The following is a 21,645-nucleotide window of genomic DNA, read 5'->3' on the forward strand; positions in this document are numbered from 1 at the left end:
TCTGTGATGAAGCCTTGTGCTTTCTTTTCAAGAAAGTTTTCGCCTGCCGAGCGGAATTATGATGTTGGTAATCGGGAGTTGTTGGCTATGAAGTGGGCATTTGAGGAGTGGTGACATTGGCTCGAGAGAGCTAAGCATCGTGTGGTGGTCTTGACTGATCACAAAAATCTGATTTATCTCGAGTCTGCCAAGCGGCTGAATCCTAGACAGGCTCGTTGGTCGTTGTTTTTCTCCCGTTTCGATTTTGTGGTCTCGTACCTGCCTGGTTCGAAGAACGTGAAGGCTGATGCTCTTTCTAGGAGTTTTGTGCCTGACTCTCCGGGAGTTTCAGAGCTGGCTGGTATCCTCAGAGAGGGAGTGATATTGTCTGCCATTTCCCCAGATTTGCGACGAGTGCTGCAGATATTTCAGGCGGATAGACCTGACCGTTGCCCACCAGAGAGACTGTTTGTCCCAGATAGAAGGACCAGCAGAGTTATTTCCGAGGTTCATTCTTCGGTGTTGGCAGGCCATCCTGGGATTTTTGGTACCAGGGATTTGGTGGCTAGGTCCTTCTGGTGGCCTTCCTTGTCGCGGGATGTGCGTTCCTTTGTGCAGTCCTGTGGGATTTGTGCTCGGGCTAAGCCTTGCTGTTCTCGTGCCAGCGGTTTGCTTTTGCCTTTGCCTGTCCCGAAGAGGCCTTGGACGCACATTTCCATGGATTTTATTTCGGATCTTCCAGTCTCTCAGAGAATGTCTGTCATCTGGGTGGTGTGTGATCGTTTTTCCAAAATGGTCCATTTGGTGCCCTTGCCTAAGTTGCCTTCCTCCTCCGATTTGGTTCCTCTATTTTTTCAGAATGTGGTTCGCTTGCACGGCATCCCTGAAAATATTGTGTCTGACAGAGGATCCCAGTTTGTGTCCAGATTTTGGCGGATCTTTTGTGCTAAGATGGGCATTGATTTGTCTTTTTCGTCGGCCTTCCATCCTCAGACGAATGGCCAAACCGAGCGAACTAATCAGACCTTGGAAACTTATTTAAGATGTTTTGTTTCTGCTGATCAGGATGATTGGGTGACTTTTTTGCCATTGGCCGAGTTTGCCCTTAATAATCGGGCTAGTTCTGCTACTTTGGTTTCGCCTTTTTTCTGCAATTCTGGTTTTCATCCTCGTTTTTCCTTGGGTCAGGTTGAGCCTTCTGACTGTCCTGGGGTGGATTCTGTGGTGGATAGATTGCAGCAAATTTGGAACCATGTGGTGGACAATTTGAAGTTGTCACAGGAGAAGGCTCAGCGCTTTGCCAACCGCCGTCGCGGTGTGGGTCCCCGACTTCGTGTTGGGGATTTGGTATGGCTGTCTTCTCGGTATGTTCCTATGAAGGTTTCCTCTCCTAAATTCAAGCCTCGCTTCATCGGTCCTTATAAGATTTTGGAAATCCTTAACCCGGTGTCATTTCGTTTGGACCTCCCAGCGTCGTTTGCCATTCATAACGTGTTCCATAGGTCTTTGTTGCGGAGGTATGTGGTGCCTGTGGTTCCTTCTGTTGAGCCCCCTGCCCCGGTGCTGGTTGAGGGCGAATTGTAGTACGTGGTGGAGAAGATCTTGGATTCTCGTATTTCGAGACGGAGGCTTCAGTATTTGGTTAAGTGGAAGGGCTATTGTTGTGAATTTGGATTCTGGGCTCCCCCGGTGGCCGCTTGTGGAATTGGACTTGTCATCCTCTTTCCTGTTTCACCTGGTTCCATCAGTAGTGGGTGTCGCTATTTAAGCTCATTTCTCTGGTGGTTTCTTGCCGGTCAACAATGTTATCTGATGCCTCTCAGTGCTTGTTCCTGCTTCTAGACAACTACTGATAAGTTGGACTTTTGTCCTTGTTTTGTTTTGCCTATTTGTTCCAGTTCACAGCTGAAGTTTTGTTACTGTGTCTGGAAAGCTCTCGTTGATCAGGGATTGCTACTCTGGCGTTATGAGTTAATGCCAGAGTTTAAGGTAATCTCTGGATGGTGTTTTGTTAGTGTTTTTCTGCTGACCATGAAAGTATACTATCTGTCTTCTGCTATCTAGTAAGCGGACCTCAAATTTGCTAAGACTATTTTCCTGCTGCGTTTGTTGTTTCATCTGAACTCACCGTCATTATATGTGGGGGGCTACTGTCTTCTTTGGAAATATTTCTCTAGAGGTGAGCCAGGTCTTATATTTCCCTCTGCTAGCTATTTAGGTCTTAGGCCAGAGCTGGGCATCTAGCGATAAATAGGAAATGCTACCTGGCTATTTCTAGTTGCGCGGCAGGCTTAGTTCATGGTCAGTATAGGTCCATCTTCCGAGAGCTTGTCCCTCTATAGGCTTGCTATGATCTCTGCCTGCAGAGATCATGACAGTTTGACCGGCCAGGAAGATAATTCTTGGGTCAATGCATCTGATGTTCATGCTTCTGATCTTGTTCGTGCCTTCCATAGGGCTCATCCTGGTCGCCCTGGTGGATCTGGTGAGGGTTCGGTGCCCCCTCCTTGAGGGGGGGGTACTGTTGTGGAGAAAATTTTGGACTCTCGTGTTTCCAGACGGAAACTCCAGTATCTGGTTAACTGGAAGGGTTACGGCCAGGAGGATAATTCTTGGGTCAATGCATGATATCTTCCGCGATTTTCTGGATAAATTTATGATAATATATCTGGATGATATTCTGATTTTTTCTGATGACTGGGACTCTCATGTCCAGCAGGTCAGGAGAGTTTTTCAGGTTCTGCGGTCTAATTCTTTATGTGTGAAGGGGTCTAAGTGCGTTTTTGGGGTCCAGAAAATTTCCTTTTTGGGGTATATTTTTTCTCCCTCTTCCATTGAGATGGATCCCGTCAAGGTGCAAGCTATTTGTGACTGGACTCAGCCCTCCTCTCTTAAGGGTCTTCAGAGATTTTTGGGCTTTGCCAACTTTTACCGCCGATTTATTGCTGGTTTTTCGGATGTCGTTAAACCACTGACTGATTTGACCAGACAAGGCGCTGATGTTGCTAATTGGTCCCCTCATGCTGTAGAGGCCTTTCAGGAGCTTAAGCGCCGTTTTGCCTCTGCCCCTGTGTTGCGTCAGCCTGATGTGAATCTGCCTTTTCAGGTTGAGGTTGACGCTTCGGAGATCGGAGCTGGGGCAGTGTTGTCGCAGAAAGGTTCCGACTGCTCCGTCATTAGGCCTTGTGCCTTCTTTTCTCGCAAATTTTCGCCCGCAGAGCGGAATTATGATGTTGGGAATCGGGAGCTTTTGGCCATGAAGTGGGCGTTTGAGGAGTGGCGCCATTGGCTCGAGGGGGCTAGGCATCAGGTGGTGGAATCCTCGGATTGTCCTGGAGTGGATGCGGTGGTGGAGAGATTGCATCACATCTGGGGGCAGGTTATGGACAATTTGAAGTTGTCCCAGGAGAAGACTCAGCGTTTTGCCAACCGTCATCGTCGTGTTGGTTCTCGGCTTTGTGTTGGAGATTTAGTGTGGTTGTCTTCTCGTTTTGTCCCTATGAGGGTCTCTTCTCCTAAGTTTAAACCTCGGTTCATCGGCCCTTATAGAATATTGGAGATTCTTAATCCTGTTTCTTTCCGTTTGGACCTCCCTGCGTCCTTTTCCATTCATAACGTTTTTCATCGGTCGTTATTGCGCAGGTATGAGGTACCTGTTGTACCTTCAGTTGAGCCTCCTGCTCCGGTGTTGGTTGAGGGTGAGTTGGAGTACGTTGTGGAGAAAATTTTGGACTCTCGTGTTTCCAGACGGAAACTCCAGTATCTGGTTAACTGGAAGGGTTACGGCCAGGAGGATAATTCTTGGGTCAATGCATCTGATGTTCATGCTTCTGATCTTGTTCGTGCCTTCCATAGGGCTCATCCTGGTCGCCCTGGTGGATCTGGTGAGGGTTCGGTGCCCCCTCCTTGAGGGGGGGGTACTGTTGTGAATTTGGATTCTGGGCTCCCCCGGTGGCCGCTTGTGGAATTGGACTTGTCATCCTCTTTCCTGTTTCACCTGGTTCCATCAGTAGTGGGTGTCGCTATTTAAGCTCATTTCTCTGGTGGTTTCTTGCCGGTCAACAATGTTATCTGATGCCTCTCAGTGCTTGTTCCTGCTTCTAGACAACTACTGATAAGTTGGACTTTTGTCCTTGTTTTGTTTTGCCTATTTGTTCCAGTTCACAGCTGAAGTTTTGTTACTGTGTCTGGAAAGCTCTCGTTGATCAGGGATTGCTACTCTGGCGTTATGAGTTAATGCCAGAGTTTAAGGTAATCTCTGGATGGTGTTTTGTTAGTGTTTTTCTGCTGACCATGAAAGTATACTATCTGTCTTCTGCTATCTAGTAAGCGGACCTCAAATTTGCTAAGACTATTTTCCTGCTGCGTTTGTTGTTTCATCTGAACTCACCGTCATTATATGTGGGGGGCTACTGTCTTCTTTGGAAATATTTCTCTAGAGGTGAGCCAGGTCTTATATTTCCCTCTGCTAGCTATTTAGGTCTTAGGCCAGAGCTGGGCATCTAGCGATAAATAGGAAATGCTACCTGGCTATTTCTAGTTGCGCGGCAGGCTTAGTTCATGGTCAGTATAGGTCCATCTTCCGAGAGCTTGTCCCTCTATAGGCTTGCTATGATCTCTGCCTGCAGAGATCATGACAGGCTATGGTCAGGAGGATAATTCCTGGGTTGTCGCCTCTGATGTTCATGCGGCCGATTTGGTTCATGCCTTCCATGTGGCTCATCCTGATCGCCCTGGGGGTTTTGATGAGGGTTCGGTGACCCCTCCTCAAGGGGGGGGTACTGTTGTGAACTCTGTTTTTGGGCTCCCTCTTGTGGTCACAAGTGGTACTGTGTGAGTGTTGTCTTTGGGCTCCCTCTGGTGGCTCTTTGTGTCATTCTGCAGGTCTGAGGTTGGATCAGCTGTCTCGTTATCTGTTAGCTGGTTCCTATTTAGTTCAGCTGGACTCTCAGTGGTTGCCTGCTGTCGTTGTATTCAGTGCTATTCTGATTGCTCCTGTCTACATCCGTTATCAGTCTCTCCAAGAGAAGCTAAGTTTTGTTTGCTTATTTTTGCTCATCTGTGTTCAAGATGTGTCCTACCGTAGTATATGATGTGTTTTGGTCCAGCTTGCTAATATGTGATTTCCCTGCTTGCTGGTGCTCTGGGGTGCTGAGTTGCTCCCCCCACATCGTTAGTTGGTGTGGGGGTTCTCGCATTCTCTGCGTGGATATTTTTGCATAGGGTTTTTTACTGACCGCACAGATCCCTTGCTATTTTCTGCTATCTAGCGTTAGCGGGCCTCATTTGCTTAACCTGTTTCATCTCTGCGTTTGTCTTTTCCTCTTGACTCACCGTTATTATTTGTGGGGGGCTTCTATATCTTTGGGGTATTTCTCTGAGGCAAGTGAGGTCTTACTTTCTCTTTAGGGGTAGTCAGTTTCTCAGGCCGTGAAGAGACGTCTAGGATTTCAGGAAACGTTCCATGGCTACCTTTAGTGTGTTTGGTTAGAATCAGGTTTGCGGTCAGTCCAGTTACCACATCCCCAGAGCTTGTCCTATTATCTCTGACTTAGCTGGTTAGATTTGTGATCCTAAGCCACTGGGATCATAACAGGTACCACCTACTCCTGAGAAAGTCTCTCATGCGGCTCCAAGGTCACCGGATCATAACACAGATGCATCGACTTCCACCACAAAAGGTTTCGATACATCTGGCTGCACCAGAATGGGGGCCGAAACAAACCTGTTTTTAAGAGATTCGAATGCGCACACAGCAGCCTCAGGCCAAACGGAGAAATTGGTACCCTTTTTAGTCATGTCAGTTAGCGGTTTAGCAATGGTGGAAAAATCCTTGATAAATTTTCTATAGTAGTTAGAAAACCCAAGGAACCGCTGAAGTGCTTTCAGGTTATCAGGCCGTTCCCAATGCAACACCGCTTGCACCTTAGCGGCGTCCATTTTAAAACCAGAGGCAGACACGATATAGCCCAAGAAAGGCAACTCCTGTACCGAAAACACACATTTCTCCAGTTTTGCATACAGCTTATTCTCTCTGAGAAGCTGTAACACCTGCCTGACATGATCTAAATGAGTGTCACGGCAAGAATATATGAGGATGTCATCAAGGTACACAATAACGAATTTCCCCAAAACATGCGAGAACACATCATTTATGAAATGCTGAAACACTGCAGGTGCGTTTGTCAACCCAAATGGCATCACCAAATTTTCAAAATGACTCTCAGGGGTATTAAAAGCCGTCTTCCACTCATCACCTTGACGGACTCTTATGAGGTTGTACGTCCCCCTGAGGTCAAGCTTGGTAAACCACTTAGCACCTGCCACCTGGTTGAACAAATCCGGTATCAATGGCATAGGGTATGGATCACGAACCGTAATCTGGTTTAACTCCCGGAAATCCAGACACGGCCGTAGTCCACCATCTTTCTTCTTAACGAAGAAGAACCGTGCTGCCACCGGAGAGGATGAAGGCCTGATGTGCCCTTTGCTCAAACTTTCAGCAATGTAATCCTTTAGCGTTTGTCTCTCCGGACCGGAGAAAACATCCTTGCTTTGGGCAATTTAGCCCCTGGTTTAAACCTGATAGTACAGTCATAGGGACGATGTGGTGGCAACTCTGAACAACCCTTCTCAGAGAACACATCCACAAAATCCAGAAGTGACTCAGGGACACTTGAAGTCACAGCAGCAACACATGTGGCCAAGCAATTCTCCTGGCAGAAATCACTCCACTGAATTATGTCCTGAGTTTTCCAGTCTATCACCGGGTTGTGTGTAGACAACCATGGAAAACCCAGAACCAATGGTGCCGGAAGACTCTTGAGCACCTTACATGTAACCTGCTCAGAATGAAGAACCCCAATGTGGAGTTTAATCTCAGACACAAACTCAGTAATCTCCCCCTGTGGGAGAGGAGCAGAATTGATAGCGACCACACGGATAGAATGAGGCAGTTTTTCGATCCTAAAACCAGCAGTGCGCGCAAACTCCTCATCAATGAGATTTGTGGCAGAACCACTATCCACAAAAACAGTGATTGGCAGCTCTCTGCCAGCAACAACAACCTTGGCAGGGAGCATGCACTGAGATACCATCATGGAGGACATACACAAGCTCAGATTGGACTCCTCCACACCCTCTGAGTTTAGAAGTCTTTCCGCCATTGCATTTTTCTTTGACAGCAGAGGACAGATATTAATAAAATGACCAGTTTTACCACAGAAAAAGCAGGCTCCCTGCCTCCCATGTACAGAAGCCTGATGCTTAACATGTGATACCCCTGCGATTTGCATAGGTTCCGTGGGCTCACCTGCAGCAACCTCACGTAAACCCAAACCTCCTCCCCCAGATGACGTCACATGCTCTCCCAGACGCAAACGGCGATCAATACGGATAACAAGACTCATAGCGGAATCTAGTGAAGTAGGAGTCTCGTACATCAGGAGGGCTTTTTTAACCCTGTCAGAAACTCCATGAATAAAATGACTCCGCAGAGGGGAATCATTCCACTGAGTGTCGACCGCCCAGCGGCGGAATTCAGAACAGTAATCCTCTGCTACTCGCTCCCCCTGGCAAATAGTGCGTATCTTAGATTCTGCTAGAGCCATTCTGTCAGGCTCGTCGTAGATGTTTCCAAGTGCAGAAAAAAACTCTCCACAGAGTCAAATGCAGTAGAATCAGATGGCAAAGAAAACGCCCATGCTTGGGGATCCCCGCTTAATAATGACAACACCAGGCCCACACGCTGAGCCTCATTACCGGAGGAAGTCGGACGCATCTGAAAATATAGTTTGCAAGCCTCACGAAAAGTAACAAATTTACTGCGTTCCCCAGCAAATTTTTCATGCAACGGATACTTAGGTTCAGCAACTTTATCTGTAACAACGGCTTGCACATTAGATACTGCTATTCCCTGTTGCTGCACTGCCCCCCTCAACTCAGTGACCTGTAGGAACAGCGCCCTCAACTGGCGGTTTATGGAAATCATGGGATCCATGGAAATAATGTTGGCCGATTATAATGTCACGGAGAGACTAGGTGGGCGAGAGCTTATAACCCGGGCCCCTGCAATTTCCCTAAGACTAGGGAAATACTGACTGGCCCTCTACCTGAAGTTTACACTGATGGTGTGCATGTTCAGGCCTCGAACCTCACCCTGCCTCCTGATACAACCCTGAGCTGGAAACCTCCGCCCTCCACCCAGTGAATGCAATACACCAGTACCCACAGTTAGCACAGACAAGGATAAAAGAAAATATACATCACGCTGCAGTCACTCAGGAATACACTATAAATGTGCAGGGCAAAATAAACACAAATATAGGAAGAAGTAAATAAGACAAGGGAAAATACACCAGCAACGATACTCCAACGACCAGCTCTCCACTCCAGACCGAGATAACAAATGCGCAAGACAGAAGCTATAATCAGCGACACCCAATGATCAGGAGAACTATAAAAAGGCAATGGGCATGGCCCAGCCTCCAATCCGAGGATCAGGTAAATTAACCTCGGAACAGCTAGACAAAATCTAGCCGACGCCAATGAGCAAATAGTGGTCAAAAGCGGAACTACCGCTGTCTGTCGGATGACCTGGTCTGAACAGCGTCCGACATGACAGTTATGGGGTATGTTGTGAATTCTGTTGTGGGTTCTGCTCTTGGGCTCCCTCCGGTGGTTATAAGTGGTAGTGCTGCTGTTTGTCCTTCACAGCAGTCATCAGGTGCTTCCACTTTGGACGTGGCTATTTAGTCTGGCTTCACCCTTTAGTGAGTGCCAGTTGTCCATTGTTTTTCTGGAGGATTCACATCTCTGCTTGGTTTCTCCTGCTGGATTGTCCAAATCATCAAAGATAAGTCCTGGCTTTGTTTTTGCAGTCCACATGCGGTGGACTTTATAGTTCAGTGAATTGCTATGTTTTTTCTTGTCCAGCTTTGTCTGTGTAAGGATTTATTCAGCCAAGCTGGAAGCTCTGGAGTCGCAGAGTTACCCTCCATGCCTTTAGTTAGGTGTGGAGATTTTTGTATTCTCTGTGGTGGATTTTTGTAGTATTTTAATACTGACCGCACAGTACTCTGTCCTGTCTTTTCTTTCTAGGTAGCGTGGCCTCCTTTGCTAAATTCTGTTTTCAGTCTGCATTTGTAATTTCCCTCTCCTCTCACAGTCAATATTTGTGGAGGGCTGTCTTTCATTTGGGGATTTTCTCTGAGGCAAGATAGTTTTCCTGTTTCTTTCTTTAGGAGTAATTAGTCCTCCGGCTGTGGCGCGTTTTCGAGGGAGTGACAGGAACATCCCACGGCTACTTATAGTTGCGGTGTTAAGTTCAGGGTCTGCGGTCAGTATAGAGGCCACCTACTCCAGAGCTCGTCCATGCTGCTCCTAGGCCACCAGATCATAACAGTACAACTGGCCTACAATGAGTTAACCGCATCTCAAAAGAGGGGAAAGAAAGTGCTGAGCCATTTTTTTTTCTATACTCTGTTGTGTTTTTTTTTTCCCTCTTCACCTCTGGGTGGCTCAAGAGTTAGGCGCTGACATGGATGTTCAGGGACTTGCTTCTCGGGTGGATCAACTTGCTGCTAGAGTACAGGGTATTTCTGATTATATCGTGCAGACTCCTGTTTTAGAGCCTAGAATTCCTACCCCCGATCTGTTTTTTGGGGACAGGTCCAAATTTTTGAGCTTTAATAATAACTGTAAACTGTTTTTTGCTCTGAAGCCCCGTTCCTCTGGTGATCCCATCCAGCAGGTAAAAATTGTCATAGCTCTGTTGCGTGGCGACCCTCAGGATTGGGCATTTGCCCTGGAACCTGGGAATCCGGCCTTGCTTAATGTAGACACCTTTTTTCAGGCGCTTGGGTTATTGTATGATGAACCTAATTCTGTGGATCATGCTGAGAAAACCTTGTTGGCCCTGTGTCAGGGTCAAGAAGCGGCAGAATCATATTGCCAGAAATTTAGAAAATGGTCTGTGCTTACTAAGTGGAATGAGGATGCTTTGGCAGCAATTTTCAGAAAGGGTCTTTCTGAATCTGTTAAAGATGTTATGGTGGGCTTCCCCACGCCTGCAGGTCTGAGTGATTCTATGTCTCTGGCCATTCAAATTGATCGGCGCTTGCGTGAGCGCAGAGTTGTGCACACTATGGCATTGTCTTCCGAGCGGAGTCCTGAGCCAATGCAGTGTGATAGGATTGTGTCTAGAGCTGAACGCCAAGGATTCAGACGTCAGAATAGGTTGTGCTTTTACTGCGGCGATTCTGATCATGTTATTTCTGATTGCCCTAAGCGTGCCAAGAGAATCGCTAATTCCGTTACCATCAGTACTGTACAACCTAAATTTCTGTTATCTGTGACCCTGATCTGCTCATTATTGTCATTCTCTGTCATGGCATTTGTGGATTCAGGCGCCACTTTAAATTTGATGGACTTAGAATTTGCCAGACGTTGTGGTTTTCCCTTACAGCCTTTGCGGAGTCCTATCCCTTTGAGGGGTATTGATGCTACACCATTGGCTAAAAATAAACCTCAGTTTTGGACACAGTTAACCATGTGCATGGCGCCAGCCCATCAGGAAGATTGTCGTTTCCTGGTGTTGCATAATTTGCATGATGCTATTGTGCTGGGGTTTCCATGGTTACAGGTACATAATCCGGTGTTGGATTGGAAATCTATGTCTGTGACTAGTTGGGGTTGTCAGGGGGTTCATGATGACGTTCCTCTGATGTCAATTTCCTCCTCCCCCTCTTCTGAAATTCCTGAGTTTCTGTCAGATTTCCAGGATGTTTTCGATGAGCCCAAGTCCAGTTCCCTTCCACCGCATAGGGACTGTGATTGTGCTATTGACTTGATTCCAGGCTCTAAGTTTCCTAAGGGCCGACTTTTCAACCTGTCTGTGCCTGAACATGCCGCCATGCGGAGCTATGTAAAGGAGTCTTTGGAGAAGGGGCATATTCGGCCATCTTCTTCTCCATTGGGAGCAGGTTTTTTTTTTTGTTGCCAAGAAGGATGGCTCCTTGAGACCCTGTATTGATTATCGCCTCTTGAATAAGATCACGGTCAAATTCCAATGCCCTTTGCCTTTGCTTTCTGATTTGTTTGCCAGGATTAAGGGGGCTAGTTGGTTTACTAAGATTGACCTTCGAGGGGCATATAATATTTTTCGTATTAAGCAGGGTGACGAATGGAAAACTGCGTTTAATACGCCCGAGGGCCATATTGAATATCTTGTGATGCCATTCGGACTCTCTAATGCCCCATCTGTGTTTCAGTCCTTCATGCATGATATTTTTCAGAATTATCTTGATAAATTCATGATTGTATATTTGGATGATATTTTGATTTTTTCAGATGATTGGGAGTCTCATGTGAAACAAGTCAGGATGGTATTTCAGGTCCTTCGTGATAATGCCTTGTTTGTGAAGGGGTCTAAGTGCCTCTTTGGAGTACAGAAGGTTTCTTTTTTGGGCTTCATTTTTTCTCCATCATCTATAGAAATGGATCCGGTTAAGGTTCAGGCCATTCATGATTGGATCCAGCCCACATCCGTGAAGAGCCTTCAGAAATTTTTGGGCTTTGCTAATTTTTATCGCCGTTTCATTGCCAACTTCTCCAGTGTGGTTAAACCCCTGACCGATTTGACGAGGAAGGGCGCTGATGTAGCTAATTGGTCCTCTGAGGCTGTTTCTGCCTTTCAGGAGCTTAAGCGCCGATTTACTTCTGCCCCTGTGTTGCGTCAGCCGGATGTTTCTCTTCCTTTTCAGGTTGAGGTTGACGCTTCTGAGATTGGGGCAGGGGCCGTTTTGTCTCAGAGGAATTCTGATGGTTCCTTGATGAAACCGTGTGCCTTCTTTTCTCGAAAGTTTTCGCCTGCGGAACGCAATTATGATGTCGGCAATCGTGAGTTGTTGGCTATGAAGTGGGCATTTGAGAAGTGGCGACATTGGCTTGAGGGGGCCAAGCACCGTATTGTGGTCTTGACCGATCATAAGAATCTGATTTACCTCAAATCTGCCAAACGGCTGAATCCTAGACAGGCCCGATGGTCCCTGTTTTTCTCCCGTTTTGATTTTGTTGTCTCGTATCTTCCGGGTTCTAAGAATGTTAAGGCTGATGCCCTCTCTAGGAGTTTTTTGCCTGATTCCCCTGGGATTCTTGAGCCGGTTGGTATTCTGAAGGAGGGGGTGATTCTTTCTGCCATCTCCCCTGATTTGCGACGGGTTCTTCAGGAGTTTCAGGCTGATAAACCTGATCGCTGTCCAGCGGGGAAACTGTTTGTTCCTGACAGATGGACTAGTAAAGTGATTTCTGAGGTTCACTGTTCTGTGTTGGCTGGCCATCCTGGGATTTTTGGTACCAGAGATTTGGTTAGTAGGTCCTTTTCGTGGCCTTCTTTGTCACGGGATGTGCGTTCTTTTGTGCAGTCCTGTGGGACTTGTGCGCGGGCCAAACCTTGCTGCTCCCGTGCCAGTGGGTTGCTTTTGCCTTCCGTTGTTTTTTCAGCATGTGGTTCGTTTGCATGGCATTCCGGAGAATATTGTGTCCGATAGAGGTTCCCAGTTTGTTTTTAGGTTTTGGCGGTCCTTTTGTGCTAAGCTGGGCATTGATTTGTCTTTTTCTTCCGCATTTCATCCTCAGACAAACGGCCAAACCGAGCGAACTAACCAGACTTTAGAAACTTATTTGAGATGCTTTGTGTCTGCCGATCAGGATGATTGGGTGGCTTTCTTGCCATTGGCCGAGTTTGCCCTTAATAATCGGGCTAGTTCGGCTACCTTGCTTTCACCATTCTTTTGTAATTCTGGGTTTCATCCTCATTTTTCTTCAGGGCAGGTTGAGTCTTCTGATTGTCCTGGGGTGGACTCTGTGGTTGACAGGTTGCAGCAGATTTGGGCTCATGTTGTGGACAATTTGGTGTTGTCTCAGGAGGAGGCTCAGCGTTTTGCCAACCGTCGTCGGCGTGTGGGTTCCCGGCTTCGGGTTGGGGATTTGGTCTGGTTGTCTTCTCGTCATGTTCCTATGAAGGTTTCTTCCCCGTAGTTCAAGCCTCGGTTTATTGGTCCTTATAGGATTTCTGAGATTATCAAGCCAGTGTCTTTTCAATTGGCCCTTCCAGCCTCTTTTTCCATCCATAATGTTTTTCATAGATCTTTGTTGCGGAAATATGTGGTGCCCGTGGTTCCCTCAGTTGATCCTCCTGCCCCGGTGTTGATTGATGGGGAGTTGGAGTATGTTGTGGAGAAGATCTTGGATTCTCGTTTTTCAAGACGGAGGCTTCAGTATCTTGTCAAGTGGAAGGGTTATGGCCAGGAGGATAATTCTTGGGTTGTTGCCTCCGATGTTCATGCTGACGATTTGGTTCGTGCCTTCCATTTGGCTCGTCCGGATCGGCCTGGGGGCTCTGGTGAGGGTTCGGTGACCCCTCCTCAAGGGGGGGGGGGGTACTGTTGTGAATTCTGTTGTGGGTTCTGCTCTTGGGCTCCCTCCGGTGGTTATAAGTGGTAGTGCTGCTGTTTGTACTTCACAGCAGTCATCAGGTGCTTCCACTTTGGACGGGGCTATTTAGTCTGGCTTCACCCTTTAGTGAGTGCCAGTTGTCCATTGTTTTTCTGGAGGATTCACATCTCTGCTTGGTTTCTCCTGCTGGATTGTCCAAATCATCAAAGATAAGTCCTGGCTTTGTTTTTGCAGTCCACATGCGGTGGACTTTATAGTTCAGTGAATTGCTATGTTTTTTCTTGTCCAGCTTTGTCTGTGTAAGGATTTATTCAGCCAAGCTGGAAGCTCTGGAGTCGCAGAGTTACCCTCCATGCCTTTAGTTAGGTGTGGAGATTTTTGTATTCTCTGTGGTGGATTTTTGTAGTATTTTAATACTGACTGCACAGTACTCTGTCCTGTCTTTTCTTTCTAGGTAGCGTGGCCTCCTTTGCTAAATTCTGTTTTCAGTCTGCGTTTGTAATTTCCCTCTCCTCTCACAGTCAATATTTGTGGGGGGCTGTCTTTCCTTTGGGGATTTTCTCTGAGGCAAGATAGTTTTCCTGTTTCTTTCTTTAGGGGTAATTAGTCCTCCGGCTGTGACGAGGTGTCGAGGGAGTGACAGGAACATCCCACGGCTACTTATAGTTGCGGTGTTAAGTTCAGGGTCTGCAGTCAGTATAGAGGCCACCTACTCCAGAGCTCGTCCATGCTGCTCCTAGGCCACCAGATCATAACAGGGGTAATAAAGGGTTAATGTCACTTTGCTATTGTAAGGTGGCATTAAGCCAGATTAATAATGGAGAGATGTCAACAAGACACCTATCCGTTATTAATCCAATAGTAGTAAAGGGTTAATAATACACACAAACATGAAGAATAAAGTATTTTAATGACATAAAGACACATGGGGTTGTAAAATCTTTCATGTACGCTTAATCCACCTGAAGACCTTCGTTCTGTGAAAGAAAAAAAAGAAAAAAGCAACAATATCCCATACCTCTCAGATGCTCAGTCATGTCCCATGCTGTAAATCCATCTGATGGGGTTAAATAATTTTACAACCAGGAGCACTGCTAATGCAGCTGTTGCTCCTGCTTGTAAAAACTGGGGAATGAATGGAAAGCAGTGGAACGTAGCATCGTAGACTTGCAGTGCTGCGCCCCCTGCTGGCATAAACACATATGAACTGTAGCGTGGGAATTTTTCTGAATATTTTCTCACGCTAGAGTTCATATGAGTTTATGCCAGCAGGGGGCACAGCACCGCAAGTCTAGGTAGCAGAAGTTTATAGACTAAAATTTACATTTTACTCAAAATTACAGCTCTGGCAAAAATTAAGAGACCACTGCAAAATGTTTTGTTTGTCTGATATTTTTGAGTAAAATGTAAATTGTTCTTTTAGTCTATAAACTTCTGACAACATGTCTCCAAATTTCCAAGCAATAAATTTTCTCACAAAAAAAATGGTCAAAATAACAAAACAAAACAGTGCTTTCAGACCTCAAATAAAGCAAATAAAACAAGTTCATAATCATTTAGAAACAACAATACTAATGTTTTAACTCAGGAGGAGTTCAGAAATCAATATTTTGTGGAATAACCATGATTTTTAATCAAAGCTTTCATGCGTCTTGGCATGCTTTCCACCAGCCTTTCACACTGCTTCCGGCGCAAAAATGTAAGCAGTTCTTCTTATTTTGATGGCTTGTGACTATCCATCATCATCTTGATTACATTCCAGAGGTTTTTAATGGGGTTCAGGTCTGGAGTTTGGGCTGCCCATGACAGGGTTTGATGTGGTGGTCTCTTAATTTTTGCCAGAGCTGTATACCTATAAAGAGAAAAATCAGACAAACTGAACATTTTGCAGTGGTCTCTTAATTTTTGCCAGAGCTGTATATCCAAGCAGCTCCACTAAATACTTTATTTAAACAGATATCTCACGGCTTACTAAATATTCAGGGGTGCCAATAATGTTGACCACAACTGTAAGTCATCAGATTGTATGAGACAAATGTAATATTGTTTATAATTTATTCTGCACAAACAGAATGTAAATGACCTGAATCAATGGCTGTCTGCACTGCGCAAAGTCAGCTTATGTAACCAGCGCTTGTTGCCAACCTATCACCCAGGGGCCTACCGTAACGCACACTGGACATGCTGCCTGCAAAACGAACGTACAGGTAATAAGCATATACACAGTTTAACATATATTGCAAGTTCATAGTTTTCAGTTCGGTTGTACTTGGTCTGTTTTCCAGTTCGTGGCTGCAGTCGTACACATTTGGCTGTAACTCTGGGGGACTGGAGTGATCCTTTAGATCCTGACGCTGAGGCTCAGGTTCTATATCGACATCTCCTGTCTGTAAAGGACATCCTCAGGTCTGCAAATACATCTTCTCTTCTATTGTTTTATTCTATAACGTAACTATCTGTAAAATAATAGTAACAATAATAGTAAATTATACCGAATATTTTTCCAAGCCTGACAGTTTCGTGCTGTCTGGGAAACCTTTGATCTTTTGATTCCTTTTTTTTTGCATTAGGAATAAGTATTTGGATGGGGCACAATGTGCAGCTGGAGGAAAGCCAGAGTCTATAGGTCACAATGACAAAGGTACAGTATCATCTCTGTGAAAATCCTGTTACTTCAAGGTAGTATCCTATGAGTAATGTACGTTTTCATCTCTGTCATTTGTCTCACTCAGGTTCTACACCATCTTCCCCAGGTAGACGGTTACTCACGGTGATTGAGGACTTACAAAAAGCGCACCAGGCCTTTGAGAGGAGAGAGCGAGAGGACATGCCTAATCACGGTCAATGTGCCTAAAACCAGGGGCATAACTGTAGTCTGTGCAGAGGTTGCCCTGGGGGGGGGGCATAAGTTCCTTTTGGACCACAGGCGAAGATTAATTTTATTACAGACCCATGATAGTTGGAGGCCCTGTTGGAGATTTTGCATTGGGACCCACAAGCTTCAAGTTACGTTACTACTTTGACCACAGTTCATTATAACCTGGGTCTATGTCTGAGTCCTTTTTATTGCTGATATCACTTGGCCAAGTTTCAGATTTTTGTACTTTTTTTTTGAAGTTCCTGATTCCGAACAATAAAATGTAAAAAAATAAATAAATCAAACCATGCAGAAATTTTGCCCTGGTTTATGTGTATTCTATCTCAAGGGAGGACCACAAAGTCAGAACTAATTTGCTTTCTTGGTGGAATTGGAAGTGAATTTGTCAGCAGTTTTGAACGTTGTCCCTGTAGGCCTGAGTCGGGCATGTTTTAAATACCATCATTTATCATTGTGTGACCAGCACTTTGCCACAACCTAGTTTTCTTTCTAGAGAATGTAGTATACACGTCACCTGCATCTTCCCGGTGAGAGGTTTTATCTACACTTGTCAGCTACACAAATGGTGTCAGTCCTGTCAGCAGTTACCATAGTAAAGGTAGTCCAGCAATGCTAAGGAATTAATTGTGGGGCTCTGGTACTGTGTCAATAAGGTTGGAGAGTACCGTACATTATGTAGGCTAGTGAAAACTATTTCTGTTATTTCTTTAGGCTGTGCCTTTATTCAAGACACATATTTTTCACAGTATAGTTTTAGTCATGAAAGTACTAACCATTAGTGTCACATTAGAAGAACATGGATACTTTTTTTTCCAGAAAAAGCATTGCACCTTTCCATGGCTTTTGTTGTGTATTGCAACTTAGCTTCATTGAAGTGAATGGCACTGAGCTGCAATTCCGCACACAACCTCTGGACAGGTGTGGCCGTGTTTCACGAAGTTCACACCAGCATATAAAAAGAAATTGTCCAATTTTCATCCAGAAAATAAATAATAAGTTTTCATCTGCATTGTCATCCGTATGGGACCAAATACAATGTACGGTATTCATAAAAATCAGATACTATTTGGATGATCCGTTCTGTATAGGATCCATTTTTTTTTTCTGCTCAGCCCTAGACTTGAATTAGTAAATTTGATCTGAAATACAGAAGAGACTAGTGCATTTTGTGAAAATTTTCGTCTGAACAGCCCAACCTAATAACATTGGTCCGAATGTGAAAATAGTCATGTGAACTTGACCTTTTTGTGACAAAATGGCTATATTTTTCTAATGATGTACAACTTCTTTCTTTTTCTCTGTATCCTGGATTTTCTAAATTTAGGTTCACAATTTTTGTAGGTGGAAAAATCCACTTCAGGAATCACTCCAAGGGTTATTTTTTTCCTGAAGGATTTTCTGAAACAGTTTTGAAGTGATTTTTTAAGAGATTTTTTTTTTTTAGAGGATTTTTACTTGTAATGTTCACAGCAGATTCCATGAGAAATTCATCTCAACAAAGTGACATGTTGAGGAAAAAAACAACTTGTCAAAAGATTCAAAAGATTAGTACAGTGGATTTTCCATTTAATTGTATAGGAAGATAAATGAGAAAGACACTGCAGGATGACTTGTATATTGGGGGTTGATATGAGAGATAAGCTGCAGTATAGGGCTCTGTGTACAGAGGATGAGATTAGCTGAGCTATGTTGCATTCTGCTGAGAGTTCAGTGATGTGAAACTGCAACTGTCACTTTATTGATGCATATGACAAAGGATTATCTTCTGTTGTATGCCTCAACACAGCAGCATTTGCGGTTTCACATCACTGATCTGTTTTCAGCAGGCCACAAACACAACACTGCACTACCGTTGTCAAGTAATGAAGGACAGTTGAGCTCTGCTAGAACCAGCTAACAATGTAAAACCATATAGACAGCTATACTGGTGTAGATAGAAGATAAAATAGGCCATGCAAAATGATGTACTGTAGAAGAAAGTGGACAGAAGCATAAGATGAATTCTACACTTTGCTTGATGAGAACTAAGAGAGAGAGGTGGGCCTAGTCTGGAGTACACAGGAGAGAGTCTGCAGCACTGAGGAGAAGCATAGTGCTGCTGGGAAATGTAGTTTTAGCAGATAAGACTAGGTTTGTCCAATCTGCTATATGAAGCTGGATATACAGAATGGCAGATATAAATAGAAAAAAGACACAAAGATACAAGAAAGAAACTTTATGTTGGGCTTAGTCTGTATATTAGCAATCATATTTATTTACTGTACTTTGGGGAAAACAATGCATTTCTGTGAATAACCATTTAATCTCATATTCCAATTTAACTTTATGACTGGGATTTAATGCCCAAAGGTTGGACCTAGATTTCTCAATTACTCTTAGAGCAGATTTAAAGAGATTAGTCCTGTGCTAGCAATTTCTCATTTTGTGAGTTTTGGAGTTGAGCTGATAAAATATTTTGAATCTATCACCAGTGTTTTCCTCTCATAAACAATGAGGGAGTAATCCAATCCACACAGTATTAAGCAGCAATTCATCTCTTAAAAAACTTTCATATATTCTCTCTGTTTCTAAATCTGTTCATGTCCAATAGCTGATCTTCCAATTCCCTCACTAGGGCCAGGAAATTGCAACTGTAATTATGCGGAAGTTTTGTAGTCACCTGGTCATCTACCTGCATTAAAGGACATACACTTCATATCCTTTCTACCCTTTACATGTATGTACATTTTGACCATGTGGATAGTTTTATTACAAGCCAATAGAGGCAATGGCAATTATTCTGTTCACATGCATTTTATGCAATGCAAACTGAACATTAAATATAGTAACTGAAAATGCCAGATCCTTATATTGTTGACTTATTGTAAAAAAGCAAACTTGGAGCTCTAATAACTCAGAAGACCCTATTAGTATATTTTTTCCCAGGCAAGGCAACCCTTTGGTTAAAACATGGTTGTTAAGTCTACCAATTAAGCACCGAGCGTTCACAGTCCTGAAAGGTGCACCTATTATTTTGTGCATGCCTGCTTATATATAATGCAATTTTTTTTCAATCACACATTATTCTGTTCATAATCCTGGAGAAACCTGTGTGTGCTTCAATGCAACAATCTAAATATTCTCAGTGGCAATGGTATCACAACTCCATGTGCTTTATTTCAGCACATTCCAACTACCATTCAGTGGAAACAAGCAGCACTCTTGATGCAGCTCTCGGGTCTTGGCCCTATTGGCAGGAATGATCTACCACCGATCTCTCATGATTGGTAGACTCTCTCCTATGTCCATCTCTGTAGCAGGATGAGGTAGTTAGTTCTGATTAACTGCTCACATGTACCTTCTTATTACCTGCAGAAAATGGGACCATCAGAAGACTGAGACTGCCCGAACCATGGGCAGCTTAAATCAAGGCAGACTCTCTCCTTACAAACTGTTATGCTGTGGCTTTTTAGATATTACATAGCTTAAAAATAAGTTGAAAGGGGAAAAGAGTCATCTGGGCGGCTCCCGCCAGCTTCTCCCCTGTCAACTTGCTATAGTACGTCTCTGCTTATAGACAAATAAAAAGAAACCTGTCAATTTAGTATTGTATATTACAGGGAAATTTGTGTCTGGCTCTTTTATGAGGCAATTTGGCTACCTATTTTACAGAGGTGCTTTGGCTCTCTATTATAGGGCATCAATTGGTGTCATTGTTATGGGGAAATTGTGGCATCTGAAATGATTGTCTTGGCAAAAATACATGTATAGATGTACGTATGTACAGTACAGACCAAAAGTTTGGACACACCTCATTTAAAGTTTTTTCTGTATTTTCATGACTATGAAAATTGTACATTCACACTGAGGGCATCAAAACTATGAATTAACACGTGGAATGATATACTTAACAAAAAAGTGTGAAACAACTGAAATTATGTCTTATATTCTAGGTTCTTCAAAGTAGCCACCTTTTGCTTTGATGACTGCTTTGCACACTCTTGGCATTCTCTTGATGAGCTTCAAGAGGTAGTCAACGGGAATGGTTTTCACTTCACAGGTGTGCCCTGTCAGGTTTAATAAGTGGGATTTCTTGCCTTATTATTGGGGTTGGGACCATCAGTTGTGTTGTGCAGAAGTCTGGTAGATACACAGCTGATAGTCCTACTGAATAGACTGCTAGACAGCTAAGTAAAGAAAAACGAGTGGCCATCATTACTTTAAGAACTGAAGGTCAGTCAGTCCGAAAAATTGGGAAAACTTTGAAAGTGTCCCCAAGTGCAGTGGCAAAAATCATCAAGCACTACAAAGGAACTGGCTCACATGAGGACCGCCCCAGGAAAGGAAGACCAAGAGTCACCTCTGCTTCTGAGAATAAGTTTATCCGAGTCACCAGCCTCAGATATCGCAGGTTAACAGCAGCTCAGATTAGAGACCAGGCCAATGCCACACAGTGTTCTAGCAGCAGACACATCTCTACAACAACTGTTAAGAGGAAACTTTGTTCAGCAGGCCTTCATGGTAAAATAGCTGCTAGGAAGCCACTGCTAAGGACAGGCAATAAGCAGAAGAGACTTGTTTGGGCTAAAGAACACAAGGAATGGACATTAGACCAGTGGAAATCTGTGCTTTGGTCTGATGAGTCCAAATTTGAGATCTTTGGTTCCAAGCACCGTGTCTTTGTGCGACGCAGAAAAGGTGAACGGATGGACTCTACATGCCTGGTTCCCACCGTGAAGCATGGAGGAGGAGGTGTGATGGTGTGGGGGTGCTTTGCTGGTGACACTGTTGGGGATTTATTCAAAATTGAAGGCATACTGAACCAGCATGGCTACCACAGCATCTTGCAGCGGCATGCTATTCCATCCGGTTTGCGTTTAGTTGGACCATCATTTATTTTTCAACAGGACAGTGACCCCAAACACACCTCCAGGCTGTGTAAGGGCTATTTGACCAAGAAGGAGAGTGATGGGGTGCTACGCCAAATGACCTGGCCTCCACACTCACCAGACCTGAACCCAATCGAGATGGTTTGGGGTGAGCTGGACCGCAGAGTGAAGGCAAAAGGGCCAACAAGTGCTAAGCATCTCTGGGAACTCCTTCAAGATTGTTGTAAGTCCATTCCCGGTGACTACCTCTTGAAGCTCATCAAGAGAATGCCAAGAGTGTGCAAAGCAGTCATCAAAGCAAAAGGTGGCTACTTTGAAGAACCTAGAATATAAGACATAATTTCAGTTGATTCACACTTTTTTGTTAAGTATATCATTCCACATGTGTTAATTCATAGTTTGGATGCCTTCAGTGTGAATGTACAGTTTTCATAGTCATGAAAATATAGAAAAATCTTTAAACGA

The 21,645-nt window shown here is 44.4% G+C and overlaps 1 protein-coding gene across 3 annotated transcripts in view; it reads left to right on the forward strand.

Annotated features, from left to right (window-relative positions):
* Window positions 1-16,611, forward strand: part of RASAL1 (RAS protein activator like 1) — a 209,473-nt gene extending 192,862 nt beyond the window's left edge. For 2 of the 3 annotated variants that reach the window (XM_077296589.1, XM_077296594.1), the window contains 4 exons: window positions 15,506-15,641; window positions 15,720-15,840; window positions 16,005-16,075; window positions 16,167-16,604. In XM_077296589.1, coding sequence (XP_077152704.1) covers window positions 15,506-15,641; window positions 15,720-15,840; window positions 16,005-16,075; window positions 16,167-16,288 — 450 coding nt within the window. In that variant the 3' untranslated portion in view covers window positions 16,289-16,604. Of the gene's footprint in view, window positions 1-15,505; window positions 15,642-15,719; window positions 15,841-16,004; window positions 16,076-16,166 lie in introns of all 3 variants that reach the window. The other variant, XM_077296581.1, reaches the window with a different exon arrangement.
* The last annotated feature ends 5,034 nt before the right edge of the window (window positions 16,612-21,645 follow it).

The sequence above is a fragment of the Ranitomeya variabilis genome, chromosome 1, assembly GCF_051348905.1.
Source record: "Ranitomeya variabilis isolate aRanVar5 chromosome 1, aRanVar5.hap1, whole genome shotgun sequence".
Taxonomy (NCBI): Eukaryota; Metazoa; Chordata; class Amphibia; order Anura; family Dendrobatidae; genus Ranitomeya; species Ranitomeya variabilis.